Source organism: Equus caballus, chromosome 18 (assembly GCF_041296265.1).
Source record: "Equus caballus isolate H_3958 breed thoroughbred chromosome 18, TB-T2T, whole genome shotgun sequence".
Classification (NCBI taxonomy): Eukaryota; Metazoa; Chordata; class Mammalia; order Perissodactyla; family Equidae; genus Equus; species Equus caballus.
In genome coordinates, this window is record NC_091701.1 from 76,448,680 (window position 1) to 76,466,657 (window position 17,978).

At 48.9% G+C, this 17,978-nt stretch overlaps 1 protein-coding gene and 3 long non-coding RNA genes across 10 annotated transcripts in view; 2 read left to right on the forward strand and 2 right to left on the reverse strand.

Annotated features, from left to right (window-relative positions):
- Window positions 1–2,648, reverse strand: part of LOC111767394 (aldehyde oxidase 4-like) — a 57,022-nt gene extending 54,374 nt beyond the window's left edge. For 2 of the 7 annotated variants that reach the window (XM_070241473.1, XM_070241470.1), the window contains exons 1-2: window positions 2,362–2,535; window positions 361–418 (exon numbers count right to left, since the gene is read on the reverse strand). In XM_070241473.1, coding sequence (XP_070097574.1) covers window positions 361–418; window positions 2,362–2,418 — 115 coding nt within the window. In that variant the 5' untranslated portion in view covers window positions 2,419–2,535. Of the gene's footprint in view, window positions 1–360; window positions 419–707; window positions 847–1,357; window positions 1,569–2,361 lie in introns of those variants that run through there. The other 5 variants (XM_023622329.2, XM_070241475.1, XM_070241471.1 and 2 more) reach the window with 5 other exon arrangements.
- Window positions 904–2,926, forward strand: LOC138915042 (uncharacterized). The gene is made up of 3 exons (XR_002801338.2): window positions 904–1,449; window positions 2,389–2,468; window positions 2,830–2,926. It is a non-coding gene; the product is annotated as an uncharacterized lncRNA (long non-coding RNA).
- A 1,036-nt stretch (window positions 2,927–3,962) lies between these two features.
- LOC138918688 (uncharacterized) lies at window positions 3,963–9,721 on the reverse strand. Its single transcript, XR_011428336.1, has 2 exons — window positions 9,497–9,721; window positions 3,963–5,101 (listed from the first exon to the last, which is right to left on the reverse strand). It is a non-coding gene; the product is annotated as an uncharacterized lncRNA (long non-coding RNA).
- Window positions 5,081–17,120, forward strand: LOC106781908 (uncharacterized). Its single transcript, XR_011428333.1, has 4 exons — window positions 5,081–8,423; window positions 11,747–11,848; window positions 11,993–12,110; window positions 16,865–17,120. It is a non-coding gene; the product is annotated as an uncharacterized lncRNA (long non-coding RNA).
- Window positions 17,121–17,978: the final 858 nt, after the last annotated feature.

A 17,978-nucleotide genomic window follows, 5' to 3' on the forward strand; every position in this document is an offset into this window, starting at 1 on the left:
GTCACTCAACTGCCCTTGAACCACGCACCCTCAGCAACTGGCTGCACACTTTTACCTTCACGTTCCTGAACGTAAACCATCATCAGGTCACCACGGGGCTCAAAAGTCATAAGGTTCTTTCTAAAGTCCGCACACTCGTGCTTCACCGGGTGATTCTTTTGGTTTCGCTCAGGCGAAAAATACAACAAATAAAGCAGGAGTCTACCGCTTTCAGATGCATTCTCTGAACTTTAACCAGACTCCACAAATCCAACACAAGCCAGTTTACCCAGAGCGCATGCAGGGTGGCTGTCTTCACAGGTCTGGGCGGCTCGCTGCTTACCCGCAAGCCACACGCGGGGCAGGAACGTGTTAGGATACGGACTTGCCTCAGGTAGAACAGTAGGTTCACTTCCGGGTCGGCGTTCTTCTCGATGACCTGCATTGGGAAACGGGAGGAGGCTTTTAGGAAGCTCACACCGACATGTGATGGAAATCCCATCCAGCGTTTTGGGGCATGTTTTCCACAGGTGGTGGCTTCACAGGGGGAAGAAAAAGAAACCTTTCCAAACCTGGGCACAGGAATTTCGAAGAGATTGTGAAGCATCCTTTCAACGTCCCTAAACTTTCTAACATACACGATAATTATACAGTCTGGGTTGTTTTTCCTTAGGGCTACCTGGAGAGGACCCAGACGGGGAAACAGATACACAGATTCGCAAACCGACCCAAGATAACTCGCGACCACAGAAAGTCCTAAGGATGCGTAGCCAGAGATTCCCTCAGGGAGTCGTCAGGGAGCGCGGGAGACGGGAGCCTCTCCTGCCCCGCCCCGCCGCCCGGGGAAACGGAGGCCCGGCGTCTGCAGGAAGGGCAGCCCGGAGCCCGACCCTCCGTCCGCCCCTCGCCTCGCGCTCCCGGCGCCGCCGCGGAGGGAGCCGAGCCGCCCGAGGGCAGGAAGCTCCACGCGCCCGCCGGCGGCTCCTCCGCTGGGGGCGGTCCCGCGGGATCAGAGACCCGGGGACCACCTCACCCGGAAGGGCAGCGACCCCGAACGCGGGGAAGAGGAGACATTCTTCCGCTGGAGGCGATTTTATTTTTATCACCCCCGAAAGACCCACAAACCACCTCCCTTTTCATCGCTGCCTCCGATTTCTGAGTCTCCTCCGAGCGCTCGGAAGGTCCTCTCGGCCAAGCCCAGCGCACCGCCCCCCACGCAGACCCTCGGGGAGCAGAGGCCCGAGGTGGGGGCGCCGCGGCGGGAAAGCGTTACGGGGAGGTTTGTTCGGACGCCCCGACTGTGTGGCTGTGGACATTATTTCCAAAGACGGAACAAGACGCGGGGTAGGGGGTGACGGCGTGTGCCGGGACCATGTACCTTCCTCCCGCCGCCCCTGTACCGGGGGGACACAGCCTGATGACACGCCTCGGTGCCATAAAGACGTCAATATACCCGATACAACAGTCCAGGTAATGGTAACCTCCCCCAGCCACGTGAGCGCCGATCGGCGCCGCGTCTGTCTACGGCCGTCTGCCTCGGTCGCGACACCGCCGCCGCATCTGAATGCAAGCCCTCTCCTTCAGTCACGACATTGCCGCAAAGTAGCTGGCGGAGATGCTGCGGCCTCCAGGCTCATTGGTCCCCGAAGGGGATTTATTAAAGCAAAACGGAATCGCTCTTTGCTGTTATCATCCTCGATGTGTGCTAGGCTGTCTGTCAACATAGCATCGCTGGATTCAGTAGAGCTAATGTCCAAATAAAGGGGGATGACATGGCTTTTCATGCCTGTGTCTGCGTTCACTCCCACTGTAACATGGCAAATGCAAATGAGACTTCCTTACGGATTCCAAAAGAAAAGAGCGAGCAAAGGGCCTCACGATTTAAGAATTTTGCACCTACCTTGACCGTAACAACCCATGCCCAAGTTCATATCACTATAAATGACTTGAAAAAGATGGAAGAGAGAAGTTAAAGAAATAAGAGGGGCCGGCTCCGTGGCCAAGTGGTTGGGTTCGGGCGCTCAGCGCCCAGGGTTCGGATCCCGGGCGCGGACATGGCGCCGCTCGACGGGCCACGTTGAGGCGCAGCGTCCCGCAGCCCACAACTAGAGGGACCTGCAGCTAAGATATACAGCTATGGGGGGTGGGGGGAAGGTTTGGGGAGATAAAGCAGAAAGAAAAGAAAAAGATTGGCAACAGTTGTTAGCCCAGGTGCCAATCTTTTAAAAAAACAGAAAAGGAAGATTGGCAACAATCGTTAGCTCAGGTGCCAATCTTTAACAAAAAAAAAAAAGAAATAAGAAATGGCGTCGAGGTGAAAAATGTTATGTAGACTTTTATCCCTGGTATGCAAAATTCATATTAATCACATCATAAACTTACCTTTCTTCCATTCACAAAAAAAATCAGCTCGTCAGAATTGGGAAGGGACGGCATCATGCCAGGAAACAATGGCTCCAGCAGGAGAGGGATTTTCCGCTACAGAGCAGGTAGGTTAGAGCAAAGCCCTGGGTGCGTGTCCGCCCTGAGGACGCGGGAGCAGCAGCAGCTGGCGCTGGCACCTCATGCTTTATAGCCACCCGGCTAGGCAGGAGCGCCCCCCCCCCCCCCCCACCCCGGACCCTCCACCGCCCCGCCTGCCAGCACGGCCTCCCTGCCATGAGTCACCCAAGTCAGCCTCTGGCCCAGCCCCTTTGGAGGCCAAGACTGATTTCCGCGGGGAATGTGTTTGAAGCCAGGGACTAATAAATCAAAACTGAGTTTTCAACAGGCTGTAATTACTTTTAATCTAATCAAACTGTCAATCAATACAATGCCAATAAAACTCATGAGATTTTAATTCTTTCTCAGGTTTCTCTGGCTTTAACAGGTGAAAGGAGATTCCACCACGTGTGTAACTAAAGACTTCATAAAAACGTGTTTAAAACTCGATGATAACAACCTGCAACTGTGTTCTCGTTCCTTAGTCTTTCTTCATACTCACTTGTTTCTTCAAATTGAAAGGTTTAAGACACAAACATGAACACGGGCTTGCCGAGTGCCTGAGACTGTCCCCAGGACGCCTCTAATCTTACAATAGCTTGGTAAAGTGTTATCACCATCTTCATTTACAGGTGAAGAAACTGAGGCACAGAGACATTAAGCCACTTGCCCAGTGTCACACAGAGTCAACCTCCTTCCTGTTGTCCAGATGGAAACCTGGTTAGAAATGAGCCAGAGGAATAGCGAGCGGCCAGACCACCAGGGAGGACTCCGAGGCTCAGTAAGGGTTTGCTGAGCCTTCTAAACATGATGGGAAGTGGCTTCTAAGCCACTGGAGGGTTTGAGGGGTGAGTGACAGGATCTAAGTTTTAAAGAGATTGCCTTGGCTGCTTCGCAGAGGATGGAGGGTAGGGGCAAGTGGGGAGAAGAGAGACAGTTAGAAGTTCTGACAGTGGCAGACAGTCAAGGGGTGATGAGGCATGGAGGAGGGTGGCGCTGGGGGAGTGGCAAGAAGGGGTCAGGTCTGCTGAAACATGGGACGTGAGGCGTGTGGGGGGAGGCAAGGATGTCTCCACCTCTTTGAGCTGAGCAGTGAACGGGGCTATCTGTTACCTCATCAGTTCTACCCACACACATTAAGGTGAGAAGCCTGCAAACACGCCAGTGGAGGTGGTGAGTGGGTTGTTGGATATCCAACGCCGACTTCTTTGCTTTCTGTCTGAGGAGAGGGAAGGCTCCCGGCTTGGAGCAGAATTTCATCTCAGACACTCTAATCCAGTCCTCCGTAAGCCCCAAGTTCTGACCCACCAACTGGGCAGTACAGCTCCACACTCCGCTGCCTGGCTGCCCCCACAGCTGCCATCCTCGTCTCCTTGGCGTGCTCCCTGCCCAAACAGGGGTTTGAAGGATGAATAGTAGTTTACCAGAAGAATGAGAAAGGACACTTTTAGCAGAGGGAACCACTTGCATAAAGTCAGGAAAGTTTGAAATGGCATATTACATTTCAGAGAGTTACAAGCAGTTTATTTTATTCTTGCATATGAATTGCACGGGAGTGAGTGGCAAAAATATGAGTATCAAATAAGATCATTCATTCAAAAATATTTGTGTGCCTGACAAGATCCCTGTTCTCATGGAGCTCAGGTGTGTACGTCTGTGTTTGTATATGTGTGTGTGGTGTGTATGTGTGTTTGAGTTCTGTGGGAACTGTAAAGTACGAGACAAAATACCGTGTATTTCTAAAGTGGTGGGATAATAAGCAGCTAGAGAAAGAAGGGGACTTCAGGAAACAGGCAGCAATGGGATAAGCAGGGTAAGGTGACACCAAGTGACTTCAGAGACTCGTTTAGTTTTGGGGAGTCAGTGCTGGAGGGCATTTGAGCTGAGTCCCGAAGGCAAACCAACTGAGAGACAGCCTGGGAAAAGAGCCCCAAGGCGCCCCAGGGAAGAAATGAGCTCGGCACGTTGGGAAGCAGGAAGAAGGCCAGTGTGGCTGAGTGTGGAGAGCAGGGGGGAGATGGTAGGAGAAAAGGTCAGAAAGACGGCAGGGCCAGCGCAAGGGGTGTGCCGGTTTCTAGGTGGGCAGAGGCGCCATGGGAGAGCTGTGAGTCAGGATGTAACATGGTGTGATTTATGTTAGATCATTCCACTGTACAGAGAATGAGTTATTGCTGGGAAGAGGGCCTCACAGAGACCAGACCTGAGGCCATTTCTCTGTGCCCTGCTAGAGGTTGATGGGCGCGTAGACAAGGGTGTAGGGTGGTGGCATCAGAGATGGAGAGAAGGGGACAGTCTTGGTTTGAACTGTGGCAGTAGAATTAACTGATCAGTTGATAGTTTAGCTGGGGCAGGAGACAAGGAAAGAGAAGGCCCAAAGAAGAGTCCCCGTTTTGGGCTTGAACAAGTGTGTGATCGGTGGTGCCGTCTGCTGAGATAGGAAGGCTGGGGATGCAGCAGTGGGGGTAGGGCCGGAGGACCAAGAGTCCTCTCTGAGGTCTGCTCAGTTTGAGCTGCCTGGTGGACTTCCAAGTGCACGTCAGCTGGATATGGGAATCTGGAGGTCAGACGAGGAATCCAGGCTGAAGATGCCGATTTCAGAGTCATCAGCTCATAGATGATAGAAGCGAAATCTCAGTGGGAACTGTAAAGTAAGAGAAAAATGTCACCCTTCTGTTGTGGCAGGATACTACGTTGCAGTATTAGCTGATGTGCCTCCTTCTTGCCATTCCTTCCACCATTTTCTTTTTTTGAAGATTGGTGCCTGAGCTAACGTATGTTGCCAATCTTCTTCTTTTTTTCTTCCTCTCCCCAAAGCCCCCCAGTACATAGTTGTGTATTCTACTTGTGAGTGCCTGTGGTTGTGGCATGTGGGACACCGCCTCAGTATGGCCTGATGAACAGTGCCGTGTCCGCACCCAGGATCCAAACCCACGAAACCCTGGGCCGCCGAAGCAGAGAGCGTGAACTTAACCACTGGCCAGGGGACTGGCCCCCAAGAGACTAGATCTTAATTGTTCTCACTACAAAAAAAGAAATGATAATGATATGAGGAGATAGAGATGTTAGCTACCTCTATGGGGGCGATCACATTGCAACATATAAACGTATCAAACCAGCTCCTTGTACACCTTAAACTTACACAATCTCATATGTCAATTACTTAATTAAAAAAGTGTTAGTGAGATGTCTTGCGCAGAGTAAATTCTCGGTGAATGGTGTTTCTTCATCAATCCTAGGGCTAACAGACAACGCCTGCCACATGTTTTCGTTATGAAAGTTCTGTCTAGTGGGCTAACGACAACGCCTGCCGCATGTTTTCGTTATGAAAGTTCTGTCTAGTCTCAAGGTCTCTAAGTTCCATGGCCACATTTTTCATTATCAGGATATTTTACAGGTTCTTTTCCTACGTACGTATTCTTGACTCATAGTCACCAATTTTTTTCAGGTCTTCCATTTTAAAAAATAAGGGTATTTCTCTGAGGATTTTAAACATATTCACCTTAAAGTCATTTCAGTTCTCTCTGCTCATCCCGTGGTAACAAATTTTCACATTTGTTGTATTTCATAGGATTAGTTTATAGTTATCGCTTATGTAAATTACATGTAAATGTTGGTATGGTATATGGATAGTGCAGATTGAAATGTTTTCTGAGTATGACAACTCCTCTTTACCATTTTTCTTGTAGATAAAAATCTTTTGGTATATACATTTTGAAAGTGGCACAGCATTTTTCGGAATACCTGTCAAGAAGTGCCTACATTAACACATTAATCAGAAGAGGAGTTTGGGGAGCTTTGCAGGCTTGGAGAAAAGCAAAACCAGAGGCGAATACCGGCAGTGGGCAGGGAGCGCCTGCGGGGTCCGGTGTTTCCCGGCTCGGCTGCCTGTCAGAGGATGGGGGAGTCTGGCTTTCTCTGGATGCATCAAAGAGCCAGTCCATCTACCTCCCTTCTGATTCTGTGCTTATTAGGGAAACTTCCGGTTCTGATTTGGCTTCCTCTCTAGACCTGCCTATGGGGAGAGGAATGGGATGGTCCTGCAGGTTCTGGGTAGTCTGCTCCCTCTACGGTTGTTATGACCTCTGTTATGCTACTAAAAAGAGTGAAAAAACAGGCAGGGCTTTCTACTGATAATTTGGCTTGACGTCTAAGTTGACTTTCGGAGAGAAAACCAAATGGGTTGCACGCCAAGAGTAAAGTAGAACGAATTCAAGAAATACACAGGGGCCGGCCCGGTGGCGCAGCGATTAAGTGCACATGTTCCGCTTCAGTGGCCCTGGGTTTGCCGGTTCAGATCCCGGGTGCGGACATGGCACCTCGTGGCAAGCCATGCTGTGCTAGGCGTCCCACATATACAGTAGAGGAAGATGGGCATGGATGTTAGCTCAGGGCCAGTCTAACTCAGAAAGAAGACGGGGACTGGCAGCACTTAGCTCAGGGCTAATCTTCCTCAAACAAAAAAAAAGAAATACAAGAATGTCGTGAGTTCCTTAGAGGTCTATGAAAAGCAAAGGTCAGTAAGCCATCTCCCACTGATGGCATCTTGAGACTCCTCCTAGAAGTCTTAAATTTTTTTAAGTTTAGAGAAATATGGCAAGATAAAGTTGTGTCTAAAGAGGAGCAATAGACATTACACTGTAGGAAAACGGGTCTTTGAAACAAAGAGCAAAAATTCACTACCCGATTTGGTGAGTGGAGCCTCTTCAACCCCCTCTGTGGCCTTTCGACCTGTCCTCACCGTCTTATGCCACCCTCAGCAAACAGTAGGAGAAGACTGCAGTTACAGTTCCGAGAAGGTATATCTCTCAGGAATTATAGTAAAACAGTGACAGGTACAAAGTATTTTAGTTACTGGATTTGATACGTGGGTGAGACTTAGAGAATTAAACTAGCTTGAAACCTGTGCTAACTATGAGAGAGTTTATGCTTGTTTACTATACAGATGAGTTCTTGGTTCCTGGAAAGGGGCAGCACAGTGAAATGAAAGTGATGGACTCTGCAGAAGAGTCCACTTCCTCACCCGGAGTCCTGGCCTCACCTCTTATCAGATGTGTGACCTCAGGCAAATGAACTTAATGGCTCTGAGACTCAGTTTTCTTGCTTCTATAATGGGAAAATCACAGTGCCTCCTCATAGGTTGCCGAGATTAAATTACTTTATGCTGGAAAGTACTTAGAATGATGCCTAGCACATTGAAAGGATTCGACAAATGTTGGTTATTATTATTATTTCATATTTTGCTAAAAGATTATTCACTCCCACAGACTACTGAAAGAAGAGTTACGCAGTATAATGGGGGCATGCACTTTGAGACTGAGCACACACAAGAAAAGTTAACTAGAAGCAATGTGCCGATTATTGAGTTCTGCTGCCTCCCTTGACCACACCACCTCTGTTTTCAAGGTAGTCAGGAGGGTGGTGAGATGGAAAAGCAAGGACACTTGATCAGATAGGCTTACGTCTGGCCCTTGATTCTTGCCGATTACATGACCTTGGGCACCCACCTACCCTGTTTGAGTCTCAGTTTGCTCATTTATAAAGAGAGATGAGTTTCCTCTTCTTGCAGGGTTTAGGGAAGATAAAATAATAAACAAATAGCATCTGAGCCAGGGCTGACCCCGCCACCCCTGGACACTGACTCCACGGCAGACACCAGGAGTCGATCTCAGCCCCCTTTCTAGCTGGCTCTTTCGGATCTGGCTCCAAAATGCTCTCAAGACGGTCCTTCAGGCGGTCCCTACCCCAACCAATCAGAAATAAGTCCATTTGTGATCCTGGAGCCCCACGATTTAGCAATCCTACTGTGCAGTTTAAAGTAGGTTTAACTGTCGAGCACATATAAGGAACGGTTTAGCAGAAAATGTTTTGTTACTTTGACAAGAGCAGTTGCAGTACAGTGGCACCAGGAGACAGCCATTTTGAAGCGGACTGAGAGGCAGCCAAATCAAACTCATCTTACAAAGGTTGGTGGGAAAGGAAGGGGAGGGATGAAGCCACAGCTCAGCACAAGGGAGGGGGCTGGCATGAGAGAAGGTTTTTGTTTGTGGTGGTTGTTTTTTAATAGATCAGGGCAAGTTGAACATATTTGTAAGAAGTTAAGCCGAAGAGGAAGTGAACCAGAGGAAGGATACAGAGAAAGGAGATAACTGATGGAACAGGCTCTCAGAGGAAGCAGGAGGGGACGGGGAAGACAGCGACAGAGTCAACCTTGGAAGCGAGAGGGAAACCGCAATGAGGCAGGAGGTAAGGAAGGAAAAAGAGGTGGCAATCCAAAATATCTGAGAATTGAGGGAAGCAAAGAGTGGAAGAATGGAAGACTGGGCTGGGATTTTCGTCTGTTTGCTCACTGCTGTTTCTCCAGCTCCTAGAACAAGAGTGGAACACGCAAGCACTCAATAAACATGAAATGAGTGAATAAAGCACGGAAACAGGTATTTTGAGTCAGTGAAGGAAGGCTGTCAAGATCTAGATTTGAATGCTGTCTCAGGAACTTCCTTTTGGGTGGAAGTAATTGCGATTGGAGCCTTGGTTTCCTTGAGTTTGGCATTTCCTTCAGTAAAATGGAGAAAGTCAATGTGAGGAAAAAAGAGGATGAATTGAATTACAAAAGCTCGTGATGAGCAGTCTTACTCTCTGCTCCTGAATCCTCCTGACTTCTCTAGCTGGGACTCTTCTACCCTCAACCATCTCTCACCTCACCCCAGCTTTGGAACCATCCTGTTTCCCAGCGGGGGAATAGAAGAAGACACGTTATTTGCTTCAGGCTGAGTCAGTTTCAAGGCTGGTTCTGCACCGACCTTCTAGCTCCTATAACTCATCAAATTCAGTATGTAGCTGAGAAGGTGTTGGAAATTGCAGCATGCTATATAGTTGTGAACCCTTATGATTTTCTTCACAGAGCTGGTTTGAGGCTCTTGTCAGCTCTCTGTCCACGTTTCTGCAGCTGCACTCTAAAGTGAGGCAGGTCATTACCTCCCCGGGTCTTGACAGTTCTAGTCACAAGGCTCTTACCCTAACCCTTGAGCCTGAGTCTCACCTTGGTGGGTCCCAGGTCCAGCCACAGAGCCTCTGTCGTGTCTGAGTCTGTCTCTCCTCCACGGTGCATCTCTCAGCATCCACCCTGACCTTTCAGGCTCTGGGTCCTTTGTCTCTGTTGTTGCTGGCCTGGCCTCCTTCTGTTGGCTGCTGTTTGTTGTGGCGTTCAGCACCTGTGCCCCAGGATACCTGCCCAGGTTTACCTATTGCTGTGAGGAAATTTCACCTTCCGTAGTAAAAAAAAAAAAGCAAAAACAAAACAAATCTCAGAACTCCAGGGCTGGCACTGGATGGGCCCTTGGCCTCGGCTTTCTCCTGAGACCCTCCTTCCCTTTGGGGTCTGTGGCTGGTCCTGCCGTCGCTACATTGGCCAAGGAGGAACTGCTTCCCGCTTTCTTTTCTTACACTGGACAGAGGACTCTTGGTTGGTTCCCCACGGCCCAACTGAGCAAAGTTAGAATGTTCACATGAGACGTGAATAAATGATAGGCGGTAACCAAAGGAGAACAGAAGGAGATGCCTTCGTCGATCCTGTTCAGGACTCAGCTTACTTCTGCTCGGTTGTTGGACGCATATACGGATGCCTTTCTTCCTGGCTCCAGGGATCTTCCTGGTGCCTGCTCGGACAAACTCTCTTGTCTGATGTGGTACCTTATTCAACTCCCTGTGCTATTGGTATGGGGCTGCTTTGGTTTTCTCTGGCCAGACTCACACTTCTACAACCTAACTCTCATTTGACAAGAGAAGAGGGTTACTGGAGGCAAGATTTCTGGAGGGCAAGAAATATTAGGAAGTACCAAATGTTGCAGCCTGGTGAATAGTGGGACTGAAAGGCAGAAGGGCTAGCTCCACGCTGGATGGCGCTGAGAGCTTTGCAGACCTCCTCTATCCTGAGCTGCCCACTTTGTGCACAGGACCGTCAACAACACGCCGTAAACCTGTGGCTGGTGTATGTGTAATGAGGCATCATATATAGGAGACGGTGAGACTCATCTCAACATTGTCCCCATTCCCATCATGATACAGCGTTTCTCTCCCGATGAAAACCTTTCCGTGAAAATGAAATAAAATAAATAATAAACAACAAGATTAAAAATGTAAACAGCTAAGCATAACTTTTCAAAGCTTCTTTGCTATTCTAAATGGGAATAGCTTTAGGACAGCGCTAGCTATCCCTCACCCAAAGCATCCAGGGGTGGAGAGACTAACGCTTTGAGGAAAAGCTTTGTTAACCTGCGAAAGAGGAATATTTTCAAAGGACAAATATACAACTGGATAAAAGAAGCAGAACATGGGAAAATAACCATTTTCTGGTTGTCCTACTTTTCCTTATTTCGGGGAAATTATTCTGCGGAGTGAACAACACGCATACTGTCCAAGTGGGTTCTGATTCGTGCTCAGGACTGTGATTGGCTGGTCTGACTTCCCAGAGGAGACAAAGTCACGGTTTCGGTGGGTTCTGTCTGAGGAGCAAGTGGGAAGGTGCTGAGGGTGAAGATGTGCGGTGGGAGTTTAAATGCGGGTCCCCAAGCACAATCTGACAGAAGGTCTGCGTCCTTCTGTCCCCATAGCGGGGCCGAGAGTGGAGCTACAGCTCTGGGCTGTGGTCGGAACACGCATGTATATTTAAGTTCCAAGGAACAAAGTGATGACTTTGTTGGTAAAAGAGGCAGTTTTGGTGGGTCTCTTACGTTGCTGCTGGCTCCTGCCATCCATCATTGCTCCCTGAGGGCTCGCCACGAAACTTCAGAGTCACTTTCAAACAGCACTAATTAGGCACTCATGTGGCTTTGGGGAACCTCTGCTCCCTCGACTTTTCATCTGGGTCATGTTCTAACATGAAACTTTCTTCCTTGAAGGATAGGGAGAGCCATGGCCGGGGAATCCCTCTCCAGCTCTCCTCACGCCAGTTGCAAATGTGCGTGTGGGAAGCAGCACAGGTTTGTCACCTTAGTGGAAGATGTTTCTCAAAATACGGTGCTACTTAGCAGCTTCTCGGGCAAGAACTCCCTATAAATGTATTGCTTTTCCTGTAAGTTCCTAAGAGGGAACTAGACGATGCAAGGTCTAGGTTCCTTAGCAAATAACCAGACACACAGCTTCATTTACATAGGAACAGGCTTTAACACCTCAGAACTGCTTCTCCAGGCGGGAACAAATATCCAGATGAACCAGAGATTCCTGTTCAACAAGCCTGGCTGCCAGGGGTCTTGCTGATCCACATCTGGGCCTCTGCTCTTCCTCCTTACAGCCCAGCAGCACAGGCAGGACTGGGCACTTGATAGAAACACAGCCTCTGAGGCCTCACCCAAGACCTATCGAATCAGAATCTGCCTTCTCACAAGATGCCCAGGTGATCTGTCTGCCCCCAAAGACTGGGCAGAGATGGCAGGGGAGGAGGAGGAAGCTGCGTGGGATGACACGGGCGCGTCCACAAGTGGCCCGGGGGGAGCTCTGCTGGCTTTAGCCACACCTGGGACTCATTCACTCCTTCCAGGTGCCATTAGGACCCAGACTGAAGATGGATTCATGGTGTTTCATGAGGGCCTGGCAGGCATTCCACAGGTAGCAAAGGACAGAAGAGTGACAGAATTAAATGGTCAGGACTTCCAAAGGCAAGTTTCCCATCTTGCACCAACCACCATCCTTGCCACCCACAGATGTCTTCCCTGTGGTTTGTCCTCTCAGTGCCCTGCAGACGTGGTGCTGAGTTGGGGCTCCAAGGCCGCCCCGGGGGTGAGGGAGGAGGCTAGAGGGAAGCCGGATGGAACGTGAGTCCATTGCCCAGTTCAACCCAAACCCCTCTGCTTTTATTTGCGTTATGTGTTAAGGTTCCAGTGAAGATTTGCTGAACTTAGCAGGACTCTGAGAACCACTGTCCAGAGCAGCAAGCAGGAGCTGCTCCACGTGTGCGGAGAGGTGGGCTCCGAGTCAGGCGCCCCTGGGGTGACTAGTCTGCTTCTTCTCCACACGCGAGTGACCTGCACTCTCCCTGCCTCAGGGATCTCATCTGTGACCTGGGGACAGCAGCCACCACAGCCCCGCTTTGCCCAGGACCACCCCCATTTACACTTGCTGTCTTTGTGCCCATATCAGTGGTTCCCTTTGCTCTCCAAAGTATCTTGGTTTGGGTGACATGCTTACCCTAACTGACGTCTACCTTGCAGGGTTGTTTTAAACATCGAGTGAGATTAGGTAGCAGGGTGCTTGCTGTCTTCTCTGTTGTTTTGCCCTAGTCTCACCCGCTAAAGCTGCACTGAAGACATGCTTGTACCCGAGTGGCGACAGCGTCACCGTCACCGTGTTGAGCAAATTACTCCTGGCATTGGTGTCAAGTTCAGCTCACCAATCAGGGGCCTCGCCTCCCCTCCCCTCTCCAAATAGGACATCGCTCCTGCCCTTTTCCAGCTACCAGAGCCTTCCGCTCAACAAGGCTTCTGCTCTCTGCCCTGCCGAGAGGGCTGTTTCTGGGCTGACTCTGTTCTCCAGTAAGGAGGTATCTTGTGTCAGGGCCTGTTATGACTCTGTTCTTGCTGGGTGTAGGTAGTGCACGGCAAGGGCATGGGAGCGTCCCAATTTACCTTCCAAGCCTTCCGAGATAAGCTCCTTGCTCTGGAGTGCAGAGCTCCAGATCCAGTTCCCTCCACAGGAGAGTTCTCCTGGAGCCCCTCCTCCTGGGGGTTCCCACGGCCGGGCCGGGAATGATTGGGCCATATTACACCCTGTACTTCCAATAATGCTTCAGGACAAAAGCCAATGTGTCTTGCCTTTGTGGAGTTAAGGTCTTGGGGTGCTGTTTTTAAAATGTATTAAGGAAAAATAGAATTTATGCTGCTGCTCAGAGTTCCAGTGCTGTCTCGGGTGGTGAGGGAGACACCATGAGACAGGCTTCCACCCTCTGCTGTCCAGTGCTCGTGGGGAAAGCATCCAGAGAAATTTTCCAGAGTAGCGCAGAGGGCTCCTCTAGCAACGGGGTTTGAGGTTTAAGAGAAGGTTGAGAGTCAGTAAAATCATCACCTGCACAGCGTTTCCATTGACATGTGTACTAGTGGAGGCCAAGGCGGTGACTGTTTGGGGCACTGTCATGGCATTCATCTCGCCGAGGTGTAAGTAAGACACTGGTATCTTTAATTTGTGGCTGGCCACCTGCACAAGAAAGCGAGCAGACAGAATGTGCAGGTCCAGGCTGAAAGTGGGACAGTAATTTAAATCTACTAGAAAAGTCTTTTTCCCTTTTAAAAAGTGATAAGGAGGGGCTGGCCTGGTGGCCAAGTGGTTAAGTTCGTGTACTGTGCTTCGGTGGCCCATGGTTCGTGGGTTCTGATCCCAGGTGCGGACCTACACACCGCTCATCAAGCCATTCTGTGGCGGTGCCCCACATACAAAATAGAGGAAGATTGGCACAGATGTTAGCTCAGGGCCAATCTTCCTCACCAAAGCCCCCCTCAAAAAAAAGTGATTAGAAGATTCATAATCTATGGTTTGGGTAGACACGCAAACCAAGTTTTTTAAAGAGTTTTAAAGCTTTAAAATGAGAAGTGCTTCTCTATACCCTAAACCTGTGAAATGCCAGGAGTCGAGAAAAATCCTGCAATGCCACATGGCAAGGGTTTAAAATAGGCTTTATTGAGGACAGGGGAATCTCGCAGAGAGACAGCACACAGAGAGGCCTGCTGGACATGCACATGGGTCCACAGGCTAGAGGAGGGACCCTGATCCCCCGTGGGTCCCCTTTTTGAGAGGGTGAGCATCAGAAGTGGACTTGTTGATGGGGCAGTGAACAGGTTTTCTGGATTTGGGGTGCTCATTACGTACAGGAGTTGTCTGGGAATGCTGGCAGCCCAGCACCCAGGCTTAGGAGCCCATGAGAAGCTATAGACCCTCTGCAAGAGGGAAGGGAGCCACTGGTCCCTGGGGAAGCTGAATTTTGGTGAAAGCTCTCCCACCAGAGAAGGGAGGTGAACCACCTTCCCAAGTCCCAGCTGGCGCATCTCCAGGTCATCCAGAATCAGCTCCTAGGGACACTTGTGGGCAGTTCTGGTCGTTGCATCACAGAGCTCCAAGGTAACATAATACAGTGTCTGGAAATATTTTACAGTCTAATCTTGGCCAACGGCAAAGCTGAATCAAGCTCTCTCACCTGTGTCATTTTGGTGTTAATACCCCTGAAACAATTTTTACAAAAGGTATAATGTTGTAAACGCCATTCTTGGATATTTTCCCATATCAGCATATATAGTCCCACCTCATTCATTTTAATATCGGTCTGGTAGTGCATCATATAGATGCCTCTAATTTATTTGAGAAGTCCCAAATAATTATATAGTATAATAATTCTATATAATTATTAAAAATAATCATAATAATATAATTGTGCAGGGTTTTTTCTTTTGGCACTCTTGTATGAATTTCTTCCCACAGGAACGTCTTTGCGTATAGATCTTGGCAAAAAAGCTTTTGTGACTGTTTCCATTGGCTAAATGCCTAGCAGTGATGGCGTGTTTTTTAGGGGTGATGAAAATGTTCTAGAATTAGATTGTGGTGATGGTTGCACAATTCTATGAACACTGTACACCATCGAATTATACACTTTAACCGGGTGAGTACTGTGGTATGTGAATTTTGTCTCAATAAAGCTGTTACAACGTTCCTAGCAGTGAGAGCGGAAGGTCCGAGGGGGTGTGTGGGAAACTGCGTGCAGTTATTTCCTCACTAGAGAGATGCGCACGCACGGAGCCATCTCCCCACCAGCACCACTCTCTGCCTTTCTGCTCGGCTGTTCTCTCATAGGATCATTGTTTGCTTCCAGGAATCCGCCTGAGCCTGGGGGCCGGGAGGGGCTTCCCTGAGCGCTGCAGCCCCAGAAGGCGCTTCACCTCTGACAGGTGGCAGCCTGCCTGCTGCTGTGGGTCCAGCCGTAACTGGGGGGTGTGACCCAGGCCAGGGGCCTTCCCCTTGGGGCTTTTCATAGATCAGCAGATCGGAACCTGTTACTCCACCCATGAGATGAAGCTGGCACAGTCTGTGTGTGGGCACATCTCTTATCTGGAGGAGTCACTGCCCTCGACTGGAAGCTATATGGCCATGCTCTTCAGCACCCAACTGCCCCAGGACTGAAACAATCCCCTCTGTGTTCATCTCACCAATTGGGATAAGGTTTAGTCCCTTAACTAAGGACTGCCTTCCATTTCCTTTATATCTCCTGCACTGTCTAACACGCTTCCTAACTTAAAAATGCTTTCACACGTATTATCTCGTTTAATCCTCACAACAGTTCTGTGAGATTTATTATAGAACCCCCGTTTTGCAGATGAGGAAACTGAGATGGGAACCAGAGACTTGTGAGGGTCACACAGCCATTGAACATGCAGAACCAGGGTGCAACTCAGACCTTCCAACAGCAAAGCCCCCGTGTGCAGCCACTGCCTGGGTCACGTCACCAGAACCACAGCGGGCCCCTGTTCAGGCTGTGCTGAGTTGAGCAGGCTCTGGGTTTTATCCTTCTTGACTCAGAGCAGATGAGTGAGGTGACTTGAGAGGGAGCGTGTTAAGTGGATTCCAAGGCAGGCAGACAGGATTAACTCTGGCAGCCCCACCCCACTTCAGTACAGTTCCCTGGAAACCACCACTTTCCCACTCAGCTTAGTACTGAGTTAGTTTCAACTTGCTTATTCACTAGGTGAGGAAGAACGACACTAAGTAGTGGATGAGAGGAACGTTCTCACACAAAGACATTCAGGTGTTGTACACCCAAACTTCACATATGGGTGTGAATGTTCACTTAGGATTATATGAACGTGGAGAAAGAAATGGCGGGATGTACACCAGACTATTAACATTGGTTCCCTGGGGGTAGTTGTCTGCTGGTGGGGGGAGGCAGCATTCTCTTCCCCATCCAAAACAAAGCGAAACAAAACGGGGAAACTTTTAAAAATGTGTCTGCAACTAAATACAGCATGTACAAAATGATCCCAAGTGCGTAAACTCATATAAACATGTACACGTGCATAGAGGAGTGTAGAAAAGGATATTCATATATCATTAAAAGTTTTTACAATAATGATAAGCATATTCTTTATGTCACCACAAAAATGCATACTATTTATAAAATCACAAAAAAGCAATAAAGCTATTTTCACTGAGAAAAAATATTGGCCACTAAAATATATACCTTATCAACTTTTCTTTGGAAGTGTAAGTGAGCATAAGTGAGACCATCTTGTTATGCTAAATGGCCCCAGCCCCTCCTCTGCTGCTCTGCATGTGCTCTAAAAAATTCGCATGCCCTCTTGATTTATGGCGTCTGCTTACGTATGTACTCCACAATAGGTTGATAAATCAAAACTCTCTTCTATGAGTTTCTCTGCAGGAACAGGCTAACCACAGGCAGGAGACACGTGTACAAGGGACCCATCAGAGCTGACAGAAGAATGGAACAACGTGGAGCCTGGAGCCCATCACTCCTGGACACCAACATCCCTGCACCCCTCCTCACTGTCCACTTCCCAACGTAACTGCCTCAAGATTCTCTAATCTTGGAAGATGGGTTTTTTGGAGATATTAGTCTGTCATCTTACCGATTATGGCAGCTAAATCGAATTAAAACTTCCTTTCTCGATCCCTAACTCGTGATTGACTGGCTCAGAGTGTGGCGAGCAGAGTGAGCCCATTACTCAGTATCAGAAAGAGGCGTACTAAGCAGCTGCCTATGTAGCCAGGAGTAAAGGATGCTTGGCGTCCCCTTGGAGCATGTGTTCTGTGGGGCTCTGAGTGGTGTCACAGGTTCCTAAACTGGGCGAAACATGGAGATTTAGGCACCACTCTAGAGATCGCTCATTAAAATACAGTTTTCACCAGGTGGGTGCAATTCATTCATCTGTAACCTCAGGTTATCTTAAGAGCAGAGAGGAGAGCATCTTGAACGTGTAGAACCTTGGTCGGGTAACTTTTGTGGGAGGTAGATAGCAAAGTTCTGGGAGACAGGCTCTGACTAAGGGCGGATCGGAGTTCGGCAATTTGGGGCATGTTAGTAAATATACATATATAATAATTTGAAAACAAACACAACTGCCCAAATTAATCGTTGTCTTCCCTGAGCTTAACGGTTATCACCAACCACAATTTGGGGTGTAGTTAACTAAACTGTTGAAACAAGTTTCTGTTTACAAAGTAAGGATTATGTTTCCAAATCATCCAGTGGCAAAAGGGAGTTGCTGCAGTAGGCACATGCCTCAGCTCGGGGCAATGTAATGCGTTGCAGTTGCTCCCTTTCCCAAGGCCACCGTGGGAAGGTGATTGATAGAAGCAAGAGAAGTATCTTAGAGTCTCATCTCTCAGATGGCAGCCCATGGACATTCCACGTACGCATGCTTACATATTTTCATCTTTTTTCCAATAATCTAGTGCAATCCTACAAAACTGAGTTGAAAAGAATTGTCTGGGGCCGGCCCGGTGGCATATTGGTTAAGTTCACATGCTGCGCT